Source organism: Mycteria americana, chromosome 4 (assembly GCF_035582795.1).
Source record: "Mycteria americana isolate JAX WOST 10 ecotype Jacksonville Zoo and Gardens chromosome 4, USCA_MyAme_1.0, whole genome shotgun sequence".
In the NCBI taxonomy this organism is placed as follows: Eukaryota; Metazoa; Chordata; class Aves; order Ciconiiformes; family Ciconiidae; genus Mycteria; species Mycteria americana.
Genome location: NC_134368.1, coordinates 27,867,543 through 27,889,727, shown reverse-complemented (window position 1 = coordinate 27,889,727; position 22,185 = coordinate 27,867,543). Strand labels below are relative to the sequence as shown.

The 22,185-nt window shown below is 41.5% G+C and overlaps 1 protein-coding gene across 7 annotated transcripts in view; it reads right to left on the bottom strand.

Moving 5' to 3' along the window:
• The window catches only part of LIMCH1 (LIM and calponin homology domains 1), a 182,406-nt gene that overhangs the window by 46,232 nt on the left and 113,989 nt on the right, over positions 1–22,185 (bottom strand). For 4 of the 7 annotated variants that reach the window (XM_075499988.1, XM_075499986.1, XM_075499987.1 and 1 more), the window contains exons 6-14: positions 21,525–21,635; positions 16,772–16,967; positions 12,049–12,298; positions 11,102–11,374; positions 5,384–5,674; positions 3,860–4,114; positions 2,198–2,542; positions 1,154–1,477; positions 352–585 (exon numbers count right to left, since the gene is read on the bottom strand). In XM_075499988.1, the coding sequence (XP_075356103.1) occupies positions 352–585; positions 1,154–1,477; positions 2,198–2,542; positions 3,860–4,114; positions 5,384–5,674; positions 11,102–11,374; positions 12,049–12,298; positions 16,772–16,967; positions 21,525–21,635 (2,279 nt within the window). The remainder of the gene's footprint in view (positions 1–351; positions 586–1,153; positions 1,478–2,197; positions 2,543–3,859; positions 4,115–5,383; positions 5,675–11,101; positions 11,375–12,048; positions 12,299–16,771; positions 16,968–21,524; positions 21,636–22,185) is intronic. The other 3 variants (XM_075499989.1, XM_075499991.1, XM_075499992.1) reach the window with 3 other exon arrangements.

Sequence of the window (22,185 nt, the reverse complement as noted above, 5' to 3'; positions counted from 1 at the left end):
CCTACCATATCCAGCACCTCTATTTCTAGCTGGAAACATTTGTCATGATTAGCTCATATTTAACTAGAAACCTCTGCAAATGTAACACAATCTTGCTATGCATATCCATTTCCACATGCTGTTAGAATTTTGCATCTGGTAGAGCTCTGCTCCGAGTCTTTACAGGGCTCTACCAAAAGGGCCAGAAACCCTGCATTGCATTCTTTTGAGCAGAAAGAGTCGGCACAGAATCAAGGACAAGTACAGAAGAAACCGCTGCTGGGCCAACAGCAACTCTTCCAGATCAAGAGATCTTGACTAACAGCCCACATGGCCAGTTGCAAGGGAGAGAGAGAAGCACAACTTTCTTACCTGATAGTTTTCTTCTCAAATTCTCTAGCTGTGCCCTGCTTATTCTGCCGCTTTGAAAATGGCATGGGAAGGAACTGCTTAACATTGGGTCCAGGCTGTTTTAGGAAAGCTCCAGTTCTTCTGGCCAACATGTCATCTCTTTGTGGGTCTGGAAATTTCACTTTGTTTTCTGTTCCATTGCTCTGCTGCTGAGGGATTTCAAGCTGTTCTTGGCTCTCTTCTCGTGTGACCGTACTGCTCAGAGAGACAAGTGACACTGTTCCATGATAACGCTCACTTGTGCAGCCCAAAGGCAAGTGGCTGCTGAGGCAACGCGGGGTACTGTTACTCAAAACACAGTTGCAGAGTGATGGACAACTAGGCATCTTTAGCTACAGTGCAGGGACTGAGAGCAAGAGGAAACTATGTTGAACGCCACACTTATGTAGGTGATGTGTTAGAAGTTGGGGATTGCATAAAAATGTATACGAAAAGTTATTCACTTGGAAGCTGGCATAAAAGTCTGGACAAAGCACCATGGATTGCAAAAGAAATCCCCCCAAAACATGAAAGACTGTTTTCATGCTGAACAGCAATTAACAACTGAAGTACTTAAATATTATTAAAGAAAACAGACTGTTTTATGTTTGTAGGACACATTCTTGTAAGTAATTTCATAAAACAGAACACATGCCATGATGAATGAGTAAAACACATCTTTAAAGGCCGTGTGAAGAATGGAACAACATTGCTGACTGATCCAAGCTAACACCACACACAAACCAGGCATGAGGCTCAGAGGGATCTGTTTCTGTTCTCTGACCTTTCTGCTTCCCGCGGAGTCTTCAAATCCTTCTCACGAGCTACTGCCTCCCCTTGCCGCTGCTGCGGCAGATGAGGAGCTACTGACAGGGGAGGACAATGTATGGGAACGGGGCTAGTGGTACGCCTCTGAAAAGTTCCCATCCTTCTAACCAACATATCATCTCTCTCAAAGTCTGGTAAATGTCCAACGCAGTCTTCCTCAGTGCTTTCTTGCCGTTTGTTCAAACTGCACAGGGCTTGTTTCTCAGGGACGATGCCAAAAGCCGGGACAGGTGATAGCATTGTCCTGCAAGAGTCATCTGTACCTGACTTGGCTACCTCACTAGCAATGCGATTGAGAGGAGGGGTGAGATAGACAAAACATTCTCAGGTCAAATGAAAGGTAAGAAGAGGAGTCCTCCAACTCAGTTTGCAATTGTTTTATAAACACACAAACGTAACTGAATGAATGGCTTGCTAAAAGCATTCATTAAAAATTCTTGCTATGGACACAGGCTAAGCGATTAAAGAAAAGCCAAATAAATGTAAGCTCTGTTAACATGTTAACTTCCCAGAGCTGTAATTCTCTTCCAGATAAATGCCAGAAACACAGAGCACCGATACACCTTGGTTTCAGTATTACATCTTCAAAAAGAAAGTAAATCCATTTGATTTGAAGAAAGCATTTTTTGAACATCAGTAAGGCCAGCAAGCTGAAGGACAAATTCCTACTGTGCTGAAAGCAGGGAGAGCAAAGCCGCAGGAATTCAAGAAGCAGAAAAAGCTTGAACAACAGCTCAGGCTCTGAGATACCAGTGATTTCACCACTCATCAGAAATTCTGAGGCAAGCTCTCAGAAGACCTTTGCACAGCGTTGTTTTGCGTAACCCTAAACATGTTAAGATACTGTGAAGGCGTCAGATGACTTCTGAACAAGGCCATGCGCGTAAACAGCTCTTAGGTCTATGCTGCAGTCCACCCCCATGCAGATCAGCATCTGGCAAGAACAGGTCTCATTTCCAGCTCAGCAGCGCTGAGCCTAAGCCTAAGCCACACCAAATACCTGGACTCATTCTGTGGCTTAGATACTTCATCGGTGTGTTCAGCAAACTCGAGACTGCCAACAGTAGTTGAAGGAGAGCTTTCAACATCAGAGCGACTCTCCACACCGTCTTTCTTGCTTTCCTCTTCTGTTCCACTCTTGGATGAAGCTCTGCCAATAATGAGCTTGTCCCATTTCTGTTGATCAATCTCAGTTACTGGCCCAAAATGCACAAACTTCTGCTTGGGGCTACCAGCCTTTTTGTTCGCTCTGGCTTTGCGGACAGCAAAATCATCATGGGCTGCTGCTTTCACTGTGATTTCAGCTGGTGGCAGAGTGTCACTGGGACTTTTGAAATCTTCTTCACTATTATGAATGAGGAATAAAAGAATCCCCCCAAAATGAGACCCCAGAATAAAGCAAATTAAATGCTCCTAAGGTTTTGGAGGGTTTTTATTTTAAAATTCAAGGACACAGGTACAAACAGCTGTGGTATACTGAGGCCCAAATTACAGATAAAATCTGAAGATATCGCAGACCTATTGGGGAAACTCTGGGAGCACATCCATGGAAGCCCTTCCTTAGGGGAAGGAATGTAGCATTCCCATTCCACACTCAGTTCTTCACCCTAACAAAGCCATAGTTCCCTGATCTGCTCACGCAGACCTGGGCCATGTGCTACATGGGACTGTGCAAGCACCAGCACACCCACCTTGTCAGGGGGGAGTTCCAGTGGCATGAGAGCACCAGGAAGGGCAATTCACTTATCCTACACCAAGGGGACTGAATCTTGATTTTAATAAATCACCTCAAAAGTAACAGAGAGAGTACTAATATCTTTGAGACGAGAGAATGATTGAGTTCTGATGGTTTGTGTTAGAGCTAAAATTACACACAGTAACCACATTGTTAGAAGAATGCCTGAACAGACGGCCACCTTTAATTGGAAAATGGCGTGTGCCTAAACAGGAAGGCTAGGAGTTGTTATCCTTTCCTACTGGAGTCACAAATCACCTGCATACGTTATAGCCCACCTCCATAGGGAAATAGCTTAGAATAACTGCTTTATACCGGCTCCCTTTGCAGAGGTTTAGTTTACAATAAGAGCACGTCTACAACATACAACGAGGCTCCTGAAACTCCTGCTGCAGTGACAAACAGTTCTGGTGTATTTACTCAATGCTGGAGTACAATGCCATGCAGATATATTAGCTCATGTCTCAAAAGCAGTATAGCCACATTAATGCAAAGAGATGCTGATCCTCAGTTAATACCCCCAAGGTATAATGCCCCAAGTCCTGAAGGCAGCTTGGTTAGCAGCAGCACAGTGCTACTGAGTTAGTGGTGCCACATGGACCTTTGCGCTATTCAACTTAGAGCAGCTGCAAAGCAGCTTGATCCACGAGACAAGAGGGACATTTCTAATATGACATTAAGAGTGTCCACCAGGGGAGTGACTGTGAAACTACTATAGTAGTTCTAAATGACGGACACACTTTCATTTCGTGAAAGTTGACAGCATCCCTGTACAGATTTTGGACTCCTCCTGAAAATTTAAACAGGTGAGGACTGGTTGTCATCAAGGCATTCTTCAAGTTTAAACCCACAAGCACACACAGTGGATTGTGACATACTAAACATGCTTCCTAGGGTGCCAATCCTGTCCACAGGCAGAAACCGTACCTGGGCTCCCCTGACAGTTTCAATCTTTTCCAGGTCTCCAGATCCGCTTTTGTTATAGAGGCATTCACAAAAATCACATCTTCTTGTAGCTGAGGAAGGGTACTTTGAGATCTCCGTTTAGCCAAATCATCTCTCTCAGTATCAGGCACTTTCACCTGCTGTTCCTCCTCTGATTCAGTCTTCTCAGTTTGCAGAAGAGGGTTCTCTTTGCTTGTCACTATTTGCCTTGTTGATGCCATGTGCACCCGTCTTCTTCTAATTTAACGCATATTCAAGTTCACCAAGAAAAGATATTTCGAGGGAGCAATGATAAATCAGTGTCAACAGAAGAGGTTCAGAGCACAAGAAGATAAAACTGAATTTAAGCAGATTAATTTCACATCAATTTTAGGAAGTAAACATTTGAAGTTGAAACCTCTCATCTGTGCTACCCCACTCATGCACTATTGAGACCATGTCATCACATGACTTCTACTCCTAGTTCAAGCAAGAAAAATCTTTAAGTTAGTACTGTATTCAGCACTTCTGCAATAAGCTGAATACATAAATAGTTACAAATATCTCATTTTCATATTATTAGCAAAGTGAATTCAAGTTTTGCTCGCAAACATACTACAGAATTTCTTTGATCTTAAGAGTCATGTCAATAGCATTAGACTATTAAAATTTGGTTATGTGCTCTTCAGATGCCCTGCCAAACTAGTCATTAGAAAATGTTTATATAATCAAATTACCAGCAGCTGAAAGGCACATTTTGTATTACTGAAAAGAGCTACTAGATATTAAGAGAAGTTTTCTGAATGTATCAGTTAGTACAGTTAAGGTCCACTGTAATGTGTATATAGTGGTTTTACCTAGCATCACTTCTCTTTGCACAAATAAAACAAATATACTTGTTTCCTGAAGAAGATGTGTGCCTAGCAGATACGTGTGTTCAGCAACTTCTTAAAGGTCTGTACCACTGAACTGAAGACAGAAGACATTTTCTAGGCTGAAACCTTGTAAGCCATGCTCCATTTCCAAAACCAATGCTAAACAAGAAACATTAGGACTATGTGTCACATAATTTGGTGCAGTATAGCAGGTATATATATTCAGTGCATTAACTAAAGACTAAGTCCATGTTTTCTGGAGGGTATTAAAAGAATGGCATTAGATGAAAAAAAATGCATCAAAAAATGTGCATTGAAAATGCTCAGCAAGAGACCTGAGATGCAAAACATGTCTTCTAAGTTTATTCTCCACTACTCATGGTCATGAGCTGTCTCATGAGCTTAGATAACAGAAGTGTCTAGTCTTTATGTTATTCACACTCATAGTCAATTTAAACTCCTGGCCCTAATACTCTAACAAAAAATTACAGTGAGTGATCTACATCTCTTTTTTTGTTCACTTTACGATAAAGCATTTGCATTTACTTTATCCTGTAAGTTTTTTGTAGCCAAGACAGCTTTAGTCCTACACAGCAATAAGCCATGTGAAATTAACTATTATAATAGAAAGAAAAAGACCATGAATGCACACCTTGCATGTTCCTGCTTTTCCATCTGCAATGGCTTTTTAACATCTTCCAGTTTACCTTTATCTTTACTTGTATAGGGTCCAATTAAAAAGGAGTTAAACGGAACTATGTGTTTGGGTTGATTCATTCTGGCTCTCCGGGTGGCAAAGTCATCCTTTTCTAAATCAGGAACTCTGCTGGCTGCTTCATCTTCTGAACCAGAATCCTTCCCTTGGTAATGTGTCATGAAAGGGTTGTCCCTGCGAAGGATGATGTCTGGGGTGCTTCTGTCGTCTTCATATGTTGGCTTTTTACTGACACAGAGCAAAATTAAAGAAAGCTCTTGATGCACCAGGGGAGGAGAAGGGAGTGGCAGCACTCATCTCCAGGTCATAAAACAAGCACAGTTAATCAAATATGCTCCAGGCTGCTGTTAGATGGGGCAAAGCCTTGTTATAAATAAAACTTATCATATACAGGTAACAAATCCGCAAGGACTTCACAGAGAAAATCAGTAGTGTTGGATCTTTACTTATTTTAGCTATAGCTAGAAGAACCAGTAAGAACTACAGAATTACAGTACTGTAAATGGCACTATTAAACTTCTTGAACGCTTCAAACAAAGAAAGAGATTTGATGCAAATACCTGATCCTTGGCCAACATTGCTGAATCCTGAAATACCAGATATTTGGCACTTTTTCTTCTTAATGGCTCTATTTCTTTTAAGACCTGAATAATCACTGAGGGTGCTTGCCCTAATATTCTTAACTGCTTTTCTTCTCACACACACCCACGCTTGATTCTTTCCCTAACTAACCTTCCCTTTCCCCCAGAATAAGCCCTCTATGCCAATGCTGACATACAGTAGCTACAAGATTGGCACCAGTATGCCAACGATCCTGGCATGCTGGAACACATTGCCATCTGCCTTGGTCAGAAACAAGACTGATACCAACACAGCCTTGTAGTTACTGAAGATTACGACAATAAAGACCCTTGACAGCTGGTACCCAGAAAGATTAAGCTTATTTTAACTTGTAACGGTCAATACTCTAAAGCAAACTGAAAAGACAGATGGCAAGAGCTATGCAACTCTCCCACTTAAAAATCAAATTGTATTTATTGATATTTTAGAAAGTTGGACATCAAGTAGGAGACTGTTCCATGCAGTACTTTTGTATGCAAATATCTTGCATTTCCTCTTTCGTATAGCACACCTTGCTACACAAAGGGAAAAAGAGGGTATCATAAAGGATTAAACAGAGTGACATTAAGGAAGCAAATCTAAATGGCTCAGGGGTTGCTTTGACTTTCTCTTCTATTTAAGAAAACAGCAGTGCTATAATTAGCTGCTTTTCTAAAACATTTTAAAGCCCTGCAAACCCACTATACATGCCACTTATTTTAAGGCCCCAGCTGCCCTTTCAAAGTACCGCTCAACGAAGTTGCTGGAGAAAGGTATGGGGAAGCCATAAACCATCCCTGACAGGTCAGCCTGGCTCAGGCCTCGGAGGACAGAGGAGCAACATGAAACTGGCTGCCTTCGCCTTGTTATGCTGCAACGCACAGGACCCCCGTTAGCGATGTGGAGAGCGTGCTCTCAAATTAGCCAAAGGCAACTTTTTCCTTAGATCTCTCTCAACGATCAAGATTGCATTTAAGGCAATAGACATCACTGGCAGACGGCGCTCCAAAGCGAGCTGCTGTCCCTCTCCCTCATGAGCATCTCTGTTCACAACAGCTTCAGAAACAGCTGGAACAGACAGCTCTGAGCTGCTGTATGCTTTGCAGTGCTCCGCGTTTCTAAACCTCCATCAGCAAGTATCGTCCTATCCCTTAGCTTCCACTAACAACAATTTCTAGTCTTTCTTCCCTAAAATAATATGGTAAGAAGTTTACTAAGGATGTTGACTCTTGTACATATCAAAACCAACAGGCCTACAAGGTCATCTTCAGGTTCAAATTTCACTGCCGAACAGGCATATCACATCACTCAATTCTAAAGCACAGCTTGTCAATACACTAGTGTAATTTGCCCAAATCCAACTGGCTTTTTAAATCTGCAATACAGTAAGTTCAAGATGACCACCAGGGAAAGAATCTGATTTTCCATTTATGGTTTCCTAAGAAATCTTTTGTTTCCCCAGTACAAGAATTTGAAAGTTTTAGAGAAAATATACTGATCTGAAGTAGATACATGGTGCCTAACGTTTTAGGCACAAAGGAAAACAGTAATCTAAAAGTCATGTACACTGGAACTTGTTCTCCCAAATAAGCCAGGGTACATGTGATTAACTTCATTTTTTATCAGACTTTACTACTGGTACCATTACCTTTTTTGAAATCCAGTAATTTGGAAATAATTTTCAGAACCCTGGACATAAAGGGCATGCATAAAAATCACATAATACTCCATTAAATCTTCTTTATATTTACTTCTTAAATGAAAATCAGTAAGATGAGTATTTATTCAGCTGGTTAGGTTGAGGCTATTGTTTTATGCTTTTAGTTTTTAAGAACCATGTATAACAAAGTGATTATTCAGTAAAAACTACTGGATTTTTCAGTCTCATGTCCACCAATGCTACTGAAGCTTGAGAGCATGAAATGTAGCATTTCTGAGAAGGGTGTTTCTGGCAACAAAAAAATATGGAGTTATAATAGTCAAAAGAATAACTATGAGTCATTACAATGAATAACTGAAGAACTTGCAGCTTTTAGCACGTAACTAGACTTCAGCAATCAGTTTCTAGGTTAAGAATATTTTCCATTCATTTACATTTTGTTTTTAATGGAATCCGAGATTAGCTGTGACATTTTGAGGTCTCCTGAATCAGTCTGTGAGGTCTCAAAAGTACCTTTTAAGGTCACTTCACCATAGAGATAGCAAAGACTGTAGATATGAAGCTTGCAATGGATCAGAATTCCCTGCAGATTTGCAAATCGCTCTTGCATACCCAGCCCCAGCCCTTGAAGAAACAACACACAGGTCCATGCTGGCACAGCAGGTGCTTCCAAAGTGTCAGACTGTGGGTGTTTGAACTCGCTGAAGAGGGTCCCGTACAGGTTTGTGGACCCTTCTATTGCATTTCAGAACAACGAAAGGGTTTTGCATACCTATGCACTGTCAAGGTAAGAGTCCATGTCCCTTTTGCAACTAACACACCAAGAATTCTTCATTTTCTCACATTCCTCTCTTACCCTCCCCTTCTCCATCATTTATTAGAACAGCCTTAATTCTCCTTTTCTTTTTAGGGGTCTCCATTAATCTGATCCTTACCTTTCAGATACAATAGTGTAAATAAGAGACAGATGCAGACAACAAGCAAGCAAGGAGGATCACATATCAATAAAACAACGTGCTATAAAGGACAATATACTCCTTTGGGAAGGGGGAATGCTTTTTGGCATGCGTTTGTATAGCATGTAGTTCAATGGAGTCCTTTCCCAGAACATGTTACAGCAATGGAGGTAAGTACTTAGATTCCAAGCAAAAAATGCATTTGCATACAAGTTCAAATCCTTCCTGTGACAGACCCAGAAAGATCCCCAACTGAGTTTCAGCTTTAGGAACAATTAGATGCCTTGTAGAACTCAAAGTCACAGTGGGTGTCCTCCAGAGGTCAAAATGTTGAGAGGAAACAGCCTGTAAACAACTCAGAGCAAGTGGAAGACAACTGACAACCTCAGGTGAAAATAAGAGAGGCTGGTATCATACAAAGATCAGGGAATAAGAGGGGCAAAAGAAAAGAAAGATCAGAATACAGAAACAAGAGGGATTGAGAATTGCTCAGTGCCATTAGTGCAAAGAAATTTGAATTTGATGCCAAGAAGAGAGAGAAAGTTGAGAGGTTCAAAGAACAGGGAATGAGAATGCGACATTAAGAGAGATGATCAAATGCTCCCCTGTATCCTAAAGGGTCACTACTGAACTCTTCCCTTCTCCTCACCCATTATTCTTCCACTTACACATACAACTATTTTTCCTTAACTGACCTCTGACCGCAGTGCCTTTTCTGCTGTGTCTTCCTACAATCCCCAGAAGCAGGCTTCTACTTCACTATGGTGAAGCCTGGGCTACAAAGCTCTGCTTTTTGACCCTCAGCTGGGGCAGAAAACCAGCAGCACCTCCTTCTTCCATCTGCCAAATTCCAGGAGTTGCTTGTGCTGAGCGCAAGGAGGGAAAATGGCTTGTTATTTCTGTTCCCTTCTCCTTCAGCCCTGTCAGGACAAAAGATTGTTCAAGGAAAGAGGAGACCTGATTTCATGCCAAAGAATCACACATTTGATTCACATGTGCTTCTTTCGTGGAGATCAAGCCAGCAGATCAAGCACAGGGTTGGAAAAGGGACTCTCAAATAACATGGTGAGCATCCTCCAAATGCAAATGCAAACAGTGCTATTTGTTGTGCACAGCACTGCCAAACACAAGCTATTACTATGTTTTACTACATATTATTACATTACTAACAATAATGCTACAGCCTTGGACTCAGAACAGGATTATACCAGTATCCTACTGGTTTACGGATTCCTGAGCAACTAGCACACTAACTCAGCCTGAAGGACTAATTTATGACTGAGAATTCCTCTTTGCTAGTATTTGGCTTTGTTAAAGTAGTACCCCACAACCACACACAAACACTGGTTCATTACAGCTTGACAACAGTGAAGCAAACCTGAGAAAAGGACATATGACAGCATATATACTGTGACTGTTTTAACTGCATATGGCACATCTGTATATGGCCACAGACAAGCTTCACTGTACCTATAAACAGGCTGTATCACATGAAAGCTGGACTTTTCACTACTACACTTCAAAGCCCAGACTGTAGACCGGCATCTGCTAAACTACGCGCTGTCAGGATTTCACCCCACAATCCAAAATAAAATGTTTTAGATGGGAGGACATTTACCCTTTAGCCAAACCATTTTGATCATTTACAAGAGCTTAGTCTTCTGACATGTTGGTTAAAACTCTGCTTTGTGGGCCATCCCCATGAGAAAGAGAGATTTTTTTCATGAGGATCTGGTATCAGATGGTGGAAACGTGTGGGCAGTGAGCCTAGCCATCATTCAGCTCTCGAGTTAAAGAACAGGAAATAACCAAATTGAACAACATCCAAAAATAAATAACACAGGTAAGAAGTGAATAACTACTGACACTCCATGCCAAAGTCAGTCAAATTATGATTGCTGAACTATGCCTCCATGCTTTAACTGGTACACGTGTTAACAAGCACTGTACTTTTATAGTTCCTGCCATTAAAAATAAATGCATCATTTATTAACACAGCTAAAAATATTAACCACCTAAAAAGTGTAGTTCAGTAAACTAAACCATCCCATCAGCAACAAGTAAAGTATGTTTCTGAAACTTTTGCCTAAACAAGGCATTTTTAATGTACATTTATACGTATTTTTTATTAAATGCCAAAAAGCATTACGTGGAAGGTGACAAGTAGTCTGTGTAGTAGTTTTCTTGGAGTCTGTTTACATTATGCTGTAAGAGGATACAATTTCTCAACACAAATGCAGTTAGCATCATACAACTCTGCAATCCACAGCTGCCACATCACAAGCCTTTTCAGACCAAGACCTTCACTAGCAATTGTGAGTGCTTAGCAGACTGGATTTTTGTTAGGAGAAGTGAAATCACAGCGGATCGAGGAAACCCACACTTCAGCCAACCCTAAAAATGTGAAGCGTGCACAATTTCCCACACCGTTGGGCTAACCTGCCATAGCGCTGGGCTGCTGACATGACCTTAATGCCAGCTTGTTCGAGTCTTCTTAACTTTCTGATCTCTTCTGCATCTTTCCCCATGGGCGCTGATGTTTCTTTTGCACTACGTGAAGGAGACTGGTCTACGGAATTCCCTTTGTTTTGATTCAAACCTACTTGATTTTTAAGGGAGCTTGCCTCAGGAGCCATGGAGCCCACTTTCTCCTTTTCACACAGTCCTGATGTTTCATTCTGTTCTTCTTCTATGGTTTCAGGGTGGGGTTTGCTATTGAATTATACAAGGTAGTTTAATGTATGCTGTGCCTGAAACATATACACTTATTTATTATAAGCACATTTTGTTGACATCAAGACGCCAAAGGATATTCTGATGAATGATCTGGGAATATAATTATGCTCTTTAATGGAAGTTACTTCTTAGGCCAAATCGAAAGTGAAATATCAGATGACAAAACCAGCATGCAGAAACACATAGTCACAGCTATATAAACTGTACTGGTGTATAGAATACAACACACAAACAAACTGGTTTTAAAAAAACACAGTAAAAATATTACCTGTTTTGATTGAATACATCAAACATTACTTATAAGTGTAATTTGTCAGTGAGTAACTGTCTTGAGAACTGAGACTGATAATCCAGAACATTTTTGTCCAGCTTTGGGTTTGGGTCAACATCCATGATACTTATATTAACCAACATCTTGTCAAACACAAGCTATACATGGCATTGTATGGTAAATAATGACATCAAGACAATGATTTTCCACTCACTGCTTTTCTACCACCTTCACCAATTGCTACAAACAATTTATCAGCACCATCTCAGCAAGAGAGTACAGAAGAAGCTGCTTCATACATCTTATGAAAAGAACGAGAATTAGGCAAGTGTTAAAGCATCATCACTGAGGAAGGGAGAAGTTGGACAGGTGGTCTTACCTGAAAGGTCTGTCTCCTAGTGGTGAAGTCGCCGTGCTCCAGCTCTTTCGGTACTCTTCTCGTTCAGCTTTCTTTTTCCGAAGTGGAGCGGGTACATAGAAAGTCTGATTACTCTTGTTAGGGAGGTACTGGTTAAAAGGCACAGCTGATTTAGGTTCACCGTGTGAGGTCCGCCTCGCCAACATATCATCTTTTTTCACATCTGGCATCTTTCTGTGTGGCAGGTCAGTTTCCGAGTCACTTCCTCTCCCTAGTGAGGAAGGAGAAAAAAATCCCTCTTCTTTTCACTTTCATCCAGGTTTCGGTTTGGGTTTGTTTTGTTTTGTTTGTTTTTCATTTTTTTAAATTATAAATCAGAGAAGACACCACCAAAAAATTACATTTAGCATGTGAGCACCGAAAAATGAGCCCACTTGTACCTGTATTTATATTTTAAAATCAGTCACTGAAGGTAGTAGCCATAGTATCTACACAGACAGTAAACATTTTTTTTCCATCAACCCTTATTTTCTACCCCTGAAAAACTCATCTTCAGCCACAGGTCACATCAAAAAACTCTGGGTCAGATTAAGCCAGACTTGTCAGTCACACAGGACAGCTACAGAAGCTTACGTGACTAAAGCCCAAATGATTCCTAGTTGTACATATGGGTACGTTTGACCTGATTCACACTCTTGAACCTAGACTTACATGTGCATAGCACAAGCTCAAGCAAAAATGGGCTGCATGCCCTATATTTACAGACTGGCAGGAATCTGTGGATGTTTCTACACACACATATTAACGGCAATTTGAATGCACACAGCATCATCTTTGATCACAATCTGAGAATAAGCATCAGCTGCTATAAACCAGAAGACTCAGACAGTCTCTCTCCAGTCTCATCGGTTGCCTGGTCAATCAGTCTAGCACACTGCAAAATAGATGGAGAGACTTGATCCTCAGATGGGAAGGTGCAAGGAGAGAGGGATCTCAGGATTTAGAGGTGAGATCACTACAGCAAAGACTGAAGAATACTTGCTGGCAGAGAAAAGAAATAAGGTGAGAGAAAAATTGAGAGTTACAGAGGATAAGATGGGAGATCAACAGAGCTGAGCAACTACTTTATTTTGTTCAAATGAACTAAGCTTCCTGATATTTACAACCCATTTAAAATACAGAAACTTAGGCAAGACTTTTCCAACTTGAAAACAAAACTCCCAAATGGTAGGACAAATACCTTAAAGAACATTTGCAGTGGAACTGCCCTCATAGCCATTTTGGAAGCCACTTCATAGACGTTCACTAGATTCCCTGCACCATCCTGAGCCTTTTTAAGTAATTCACGAAGAAGTTATATAAAAGGTTCTCTCCCAGCAGTGTAACATCACCACAGGCCCTGGTTTGATGAGTGAAATGGAGCATATTCAGCCATTTCTCCCACCAGCATTCAAATCTTCTCCCAGCTTTGGAGCATTGGGTGTCTCTGGCCCTTGGCCCCTTTGCAACACTTGCATATGCAATAGCTGTTCCCCTCTCTGGGGTGAGGGGAAGCCACCCAGGTTGTGTCCTTTTGCTAATTCACCACACTAGTGAATTACTACCTAATTCACTGAGCCACCTAATGAACAACTGAAAACAATGAAGTCATAAAAATCACAAGTAGCTTGTGTATAATTCAAAGTGGGGGAAGGAAAAGAGGTCTAAATATGCTAGGAATGTTATTTGCAAAGAGCTCTTGCAGCAGATTGAGTTATTCAATGTTTGCTTGGAGAGAGACGAAGAAGAGTGAAAGGGAACAGTAAGAAAAGGCAAGACACAATGGAAATGAGCTAGTTGGACAAAAATCACAATGCAGTTTTTGCCAGTAATCTTTTGCCTGAACAATTTTGGTTAAGAGCATACGATAACTAGCACCATGATTGGTAACCTGAGTCTATGTCTATGTCTATGTCTAAATAAAAAGCGGAGACATGACCACAGAATCATGGGTGTCTGAGGATAGCTGAGGTTTGAAGAGCTGTAATATCATTACACTGAGCAGGGCCACAGAGGAGCTAAAAGAAAATGAAAAGATCCCTTACTGTTATTTGCTATTCTGTTTGCTCTTGACTTTGTTCTGGTGTTTATTTTTGTATCACATGAAAACCAGTCTTGAACGGGCAGACAGAAATGCTGGAATAGAAAACCACAGTAGCAGAGGAATTAGAACAGATTCCTCTCCCTCATTACTAATGCCTACCAGCATCCCCAAGTTGAGTACTTCAAACACAAACAGCATCTTTAATTATTCATATTTTACTCATGAAATTATTTTCAGCTCAAATTTGCAAAAAAGCCCTTGAAGCCAAAGCACTGAATGGAAGATGCAGCTGTGCTCTACATTTATAACCTTAACTTTGTTGTTCTGCATTTCCAAGTAGAAGCAGCAGCAGCCAGTTTCTACAACCTGTAACAAGCAGTTGTACACCACAGACACACACAGATCCTTCATACAAGGATCCATGCACAACTGCCGGCCAAGCAGAGGATTTTATTCCTTCCTGAGTACATCAGCAACTCTACGGGCAGGTCAGTCTACAATTCTACTGTGTTTTAAACAAACTGTTCTGCTCTACCACTGGTTTTGTTTGCTTTTTGCCAAGGGACAGGGTCCGTGTAGGACACCAGAGCAGTTCCTAGACAGTGGGACTAATCACAGATGGCATTTGTGAAGGTAGTATTACTTATTGCTACCACCTAAACTAATCATCACCTTAGGATCACTTAAATGATCTCCATTCATTAATTTTTTTTTCTAGGAGTGGAAGGAATCATAGTTTTATTTAGCTATCATATTACTGGGTTTATAAAGCTCCTATCTGAATGGAGAGCGAAGTAATGCAAATAGAACCTTTTCCTCCATCCAGCTTTGCGTATACGTTATTTCTATCAAAAACTACATGCAGCTGAGTGAAACACTGGCCTGCTGGGGCCACAGGAAGAGGTTCAACAGAAACGAGGTCAGCCAAGCTACACCTCACCTGCAACTCTTGGAGGAGACAGCTGTGAAGTTATGGCAGAAGCAAGCAGGGAAAATGGGACATATTAGAAAGGGCCGGCTGTACAAGTCATACGTGTGCACACAGCATCTGCATGCACCCTGGCTCTGGATATTATTAAAGACTAATTTTTAAGAACAAGCTTTGTATTCTTGCATCTTATTTTGTGTTTGTTATGGGCTCAAGAATGTGACAAGATATTATGTCTTAGCTGTGGCAAACAAACAACTACAAAAACTTACTAAAATCTGCTAATACAGCAGAAGTTGACAGGAAGCAGCTATAGGACATATGTAACTGGCTGCCCATGAGCTCCAAGTAGTCAGGGACACTGGACAGTCCTTGAGCACCCAGGATGGAGCAACACTCCTTGATTAGGACATGTGAGGTGCTCCTATTTGCCAACACCACACTTTTGTCTCATTTGGGAAGGCAGAAAAATGTTTTGTAATGTGGAGACAGTGCTCTGTTCAGTGTCTGAGGGGGCATGAGGCTGTTTCAGGCAATCAGCCCCAGTAGCTGGTTCTGGATGGTCAACCAGCAACAGCCCCAATACCACAGGCCACTCAAAACAGCAGAGCAGATCTTAGCCCTGCTTTCCCCACGCTTCTTTCATTATTCAGCTGTAATACCAGCTCTCCCTGCCAGCTTTTCAGTTTTAAGGAGTTCCCCATCACCTCAGGAAATCTCTCATGTGTCCGGTTATGATTAGCACCAGTTTCTTTCACACTGCCAAAAGCAGTATGAACATCTGGTTCCTACCAAAAAGTCTTTCTGCCCTTCCTTTTTTTATTAAATAAATAACATTACTAACGAGAATTGATTCATGTGTGGAACATAACTTCATCTGATGATGCAGTTTCACTGATTCATCCGTTCATCGGGAACGTAACCGCGCAGAGGGAGCCTCAGTCAAGCATCCTTTTGTTCTGAACCAGAATCCTGCTCACGACAGGTAACCCAGCTGCATGCTCCACACCTACCCCTAGCAAATCCTTCTTCATCCAGCACACTGTGTTTACAAGCCTCTGGAAGCCTCTGGGAATCAGACAAGAAAGGCAGAGAAGCAGCACCCCTTCTGTAAGCCTAGAGCTGCATGTCCTCACTCAAAGGTGTACAAAGGTGGCCACAGCTCTGATGCCGGGAGCTATTAATTTACCCAATTTTCTAAATACCATGAAAACAAATACGACATTTGGTAAAACGCTGTACATCAGACCTCAAAACTCTGTCAAGTGTCAGACATTGCCAAGATATTTCTACATCATTTTTCTGCCCAGGGTTCACTTAGGCAAACATTTTATTCACTTCAGTATTTCCCTTGTTCCCGCACTTTTATTTCTTGCTCCAGCCTAGTTTATAACTTAAAATTTATAACTAAAAATTTATAACTTAAAATGAGTCTGCATAACATCCTCTTACACTGTAACCCAGAAAAGCACTCTTCCCATCATAAAATTACACTGCAATGATGTAACTCATTTTCCAACACTACGCTATCCTAACTGAAACAGACTTCAAGTAAGTTGTTGGCAAAGTCATCTAAACCTCAGGTAGCACAAATCAGCATTCACAGAGAAGTTCTCCCACTGGATCAGCACGATTCAGAGGCTGTGTCCAGCTTCCGAATGGCACATTTGCTCCAGAAATGTTACTTATATGTCACAACATTATGCATGTGCCGCACTGTGACTAGTACTTACCATCGCTGCTCCCTCTGAGCACTACATCTGGAGACGGTGTCTGCTGCGAGCGGGAGCCAAAGGAGTCCAGACTGTCAAAGGAATCATCTCTGCCGTGGCGAGGTGGAGAGAGGGAATCGCTGCGTTCAGAGTCCCAGCAGTCTATATAGCCACTGTCACGAATGCTGCGCTTTGGGCTCTCAATATCCTCTGTTTCCTATGTGGAAGTACAGCAGGTACCTCTTCATAAAGAAGCCACTGACATACCCGTGAGATCCGTTACACATCAGACAACAAAGCATCTTCCCAAATACTAAAAATCTCCTCCCCCAGAAAGTGTTTCCTTGTTTTCTACCCCTTCTCCCCTTCAAAACACAAGTGCAAGCTTGCAATAAACCCCAATTTTATGCTGATTAAGAGGAAACCCCGTTCATTAGATTAGTACCATGAACTGAGGAAAAAGTTGCAACAGGCAAGTTAATAAACAGATCAAAACTGAAAGTAACCTGAAACTTGACTTGTCCATAGTCCATAGCACAGGCAAAGACACTACAATTTTAACATCGTGCCTGCATCATGTTTAAGTCTGGTGCTTTCCAAAAGATCCCCCCCTCCCCTTGCCCATCTATTGTATCTGGCCAGGACACCAGCAGACAGCATTTGTTGTTGCTGCTTCAGCTCGGCAAAATAATGAAGCAGTGTGCCCCAGCCTCCCTCTACCTTGAAGAGAAATTCCTGTTATGAAAGAGGGATGTCTTTCTGAAGCAATCAGCAATGAAAAATATGCAAAATGCTTTTCCTGATGCCTCAGAAGAATTCAGTTGTGCTCTTTACTCTTTGCCAGCTCCTGGCTCTGGGGGATATGAAAGCACTTGTAGCTGACCCACATGTTCAGAGCAGGGAGAACAATGGTTGTCTTTGACAGCCCTGTGATTATAAATTCTTTCCAGTGCAAGCAGCACATACTAAAACACTGAAACTCCAGCAGAGGAAAAGGTCAATAGAAGCCATCCTCACCCTTGCATTATAATAAATCCCTTGTTTTAGAGAGCGTCTTAACATTAATTACAATCGCACAGGCTGAGAAAAAACAAAAATAACTACTTTTATGCAAAGATAAATCTGTTTTTTTCTCCCCCGACAGTAAGTAAAGTCAGAGACGTGGGTACCATTATCAGACTGACATTTTGTGACCCAAAGAGGCTGGAATGTGGGTTTTTTTCTTTTTCTTTTTTTTTTCCCCAGAAGCATTTGAATATTAATTCCTAATTAAGAAGCACCCCCTGCTTACCACTAGCTGGAGCACAATGGCTATGTTGAGCACAGCTCCCACTGTCCTTGACTGCTAAGCTTTTACCCGTTACTAGTATCACCAATAAGAAAATCAATCAAGAACATCACAGTACGCTATGTGGTGGGCCACCTCCACAAGAAAGCAGGTTTGCTGTAGAAGGGATGGAGGGAGGAGAGCCCTACAGTAACACACCAAAGCTTCCGCACTGGAAAAGAGGGAGGCTCAAAGCGAGACAGAGAGATCAGACCCGACGTCCTGCAGACTTTTCAGGAAGAAGGCTTAATTAGTGCCACTCACTATTACGCTGCCAAAATACCACATTAAGGGCAGCAGCAAAGGTCCCCTAAGGCCAAGCTAAACTGTGGTAATGTCAGTAAGTAACCCCACTGCAAATTGAAGTGAAAGTATTTTCTAAAAACAAATAAAATTCATCTAACAAAGTAGTAATTGGATCCTATGTAATCTCCTTCCCCAGTCCTGCTTAGTGAACTAAAATGCTGATAGAAACACTAGACAACAAAGATCTGTCTCCCTGAAATCTGCATGAGTTACACACATCCAAAAACCAATCTAAAAATCCTATCAAAATCCCGTTTGTGACACGATCCAAAAATCTTTTTAAAAATCCAAATTCCCTAAATCCCTTCATCCCTTCATACCAATCAGCTATTCTCAATCCTCAGGCACACTTCCATTTTCCTAAATTACTGTGTTTGAATGACACAGAACTGCTCAGCAGCTACAGGGACCTAAACTCAGGCAAAAAGCCCCATCCTGCATTCACTATCTCCCAGAGTTTGAAAACAGTCCAACTGTGAACTAATGAGTTCTGCAGACCCTACTTTCAAAGGCCTGTTGATGTTAATTTTGCATGCCGCTCACCAGGAATTAGGAGGCAGGCACCAGGATGGGATCCTAGACTTCTGTAAACATGTTCTTTACAGCCTTCCCCTTGGCAAAGCTACTCTCCCAGCCCAACGCCGTCTCACAGACGGGTACTTGTCCTGCTCTGAGCAAACGTCATCTCCCAAATGTTATCAATGGGAAAAAGAAAGTGTTTATCTGCGGGACTGATAACACTGTAACATGACACACAACAGCACATTAGTCTTTCATATTATCTAATTAAAAACACAGTACGTCACCGAGCGGTAGTAAAAGTGTGATTTCCAAATATAAGATGCATTTCTCCAGGAAGTTCCACCCACTGAATAGAATCAAAAAGCCATGGATGTTTTGTCATTGGGAATTTCTAGTTTAAAAGTAAAGAAGAATGCGTATCCAAATAGTTAATGAAATTAAAAACAGTGTAGCATGAATAAAATTAGAAATGAATAGCCCTTTCAGTATGAGAAGTAGAAAAAGATGAGTCTGAGACAACTTACATCTGAGCTGTCTTTTGATTTGCTAAAAAAGGAGGACAGAGAGGATTTGTAAGAAAAAAACTAAACCAGACTGAATTTCTGGTTGATTTAATTATTAAATTCAGTGGAAAAAAATGCCAGTAGAGAACGTGATAAAGTGTCTTTTCATCACTGGAGCTCAGCTATAAAGAACATCAGAGTGTTGCACAGCATGATTAACATGTTCTATTTTACAATCAAATCCGATTCAAATTCAAGCCCACAATTGCCAGTGGGAAATACTGCAGGGGTACAGGAGTAGGGAGATGACCTTAACATAAGACGCCAGCGGCCCTGGTAACAGTACCACCTAAATGAGACTTTTCAGGACTGCAAAGTGTTCTGTTTTTACATTAAAGGAATATATAGCTTTCAGCTTTTATGAGATCTCTGCTCTGCTCCCAGCTCTAACATCTGCAATGAATCAAGTCCCAGCCTGTTGCTTTTGTCCTCGACCTGCAGCGCTCTGCGCTGCCCAGCCAGGCACTCCGCGATCATCAGCTCCCTGGAGAACGCTGCCTTTCGGCCCAGCCTACTTCATCCCACAAAAGGGCTCAAGATGGGATCTCCAAAATGCTCTGGTGATTAGTTTGATGGGTAAACATCACCTGGAAAAAGAGGAGCCTTACGCTGCGAGATTAAACATTAAAAAATAAACCATAATACCATGCGGCACTAACATTGTAACAACCCGCACTTTGGCAATTTTTCTGCGTTAGCTCCCTTGTCTGTCTTTGTTTCACCTTTCAGACTCTTTGGAGTGGGGACTGCTCCTTCCCTGCATCTTCTATTTGGAAACAACTCAAGTATTAACTTCATTTCTTTATTGCTTGGTCTCAGTCATATCACTCATGAGCGGCAAAGTCCTGAGCGATTAGCACAGGTCACTTCAAATGAAGACCAAAGTAAACCTCTACAGAGAAGCAGCATGTTCTCTTTTCCTCTCCTTTTCCACCTGCTTGTTCACAGGAACTGGGCTCACAAAGAGGGATTCTACCTGTCTAGTTAAGGCTCTCTGGTCACACTAGGGTATAGGAACTGCTATCAGTCAGCCAAGTATGTCTTCCTCTGCAGTGGCAATCTGGTGCTGGCTCTCTGAGATCCCAGAACGAAGAGCTGTAGCCGGCGCAGATGCAGTAGCACAGAGCTCAAGGAGAGTAAAGAGCAGAGTCTCCCACGGTCCCCAAACCCTACTGCCTGTGGTGACTTGGCCATTACATGAGATGGGGAGGGAGTAGCAGGCATGAAGCTCACTGTGGGCTGGAGAACATACCTGGATGGCCTTTCATGAGCAGTATGTCCAACACATGCAGTGCTATCACCGGGTGCTGCCATCTTCTTACATGCCTGCTCCTCGCCCCTTCCATTCCCAGTGAATGCATACTTGGATATCAACACTAACCATTACTGAGGTTGTCTCATGTCAAGGTTCAGGGCATGCTGGTCCGCTCAACCAAAAGTCCCCAAACCACCCTACAGCAATCACAACTTTTCCTTTGCAACAGAGCTCAGCTCATCATAAACCACCAAATACATTTTCAGCCACAATTTAGAGCTTGGCAAAACACAGATTCATCATAACTATATCCTTGGTGAAACATGATCTCCTCCTTCTACCCTTCAGCTTTATTTAGATACTTTGGTTTGATACTTTATGTTGCAACTTAAAAACAGAAGAGCTGCCCATGAGACTGAATGTTTTAAAGAAGAAAAATCTCTGCTCCTGTGAGTCCTGCCACCTTACTTTTGAGTCTCAGGCTCTTCTAGCTGCAACTCTGTGTCATAAACGAAAATAATTCAAACCAAAACCTATGGAAATGAAGATGACAGACGTGACAATTCTAAAGCCCTGTTTGACATCACGTGCTGCGTCACTGATATCACCACAAAGCTGGCTGCCAAAGAAAGTTGTGTTCATGGCTTGGTAGAGTCAGAAACATTTTCGAAGGAGGTAGGGGTTTACTAAGTAATGTGTATTCTAGCCCCCTACTTCTCTCGTATTTAGCAACAAACAGATTATTTATGGGAGTAATAATTCCAATGAAATTTCCATTCCCAAAATATAACAAAAAGATACCTTTCTCATTTGTGCCAGCAAACCTTCAAACTCCTTCAGGTTCAGGGTTGATCCACTATATGACGTGCAGCTGTTTGCCGCTTTCCCTAGCCAATAAATGGTGACTAATACCTGCAGAAGTTAATAAGAATTAATTGAAGCCATCTACACAGTCACTTAGCTAAATTTACTTCCCTTCAGCATCTCTCATTTATTCTAAATTGCACAGCAGCACAAGATTTTGTTATAAATCAGAATTGAAAGGGGAGTGTCTGTCAGTGGTTAAACATAAATACATTGGGCAACTATTAAACAGTCCTACAGAATGTGTAACTTAACACATTATCTTCCTGGTATTTTTATAAAAAATGAAACTGTCATGTCTGCCTGGAAAATAAACAGCAAAAATAAATCTTAATAGAAAAACTAGGCAGGATATTTGAAACTGTCTAGAGGACACACTTATATATATCTGTTTGTAAATCCAATAGGAAAAAAACCCCTAAAGAGTACTAATACTAGTGGTCATTAATTAAAACCGTTAAGACTAATGGAGTAAATAAAACATCTGAAATGTGTGCCTGCCTATTTCAAGGACAGAAAAGGTAGTTCCATTTTTAATCATCTTAATGTAATTAACGAGATGACACAGGAACATTTACTTCCAGGCTTCTGCTAGCTT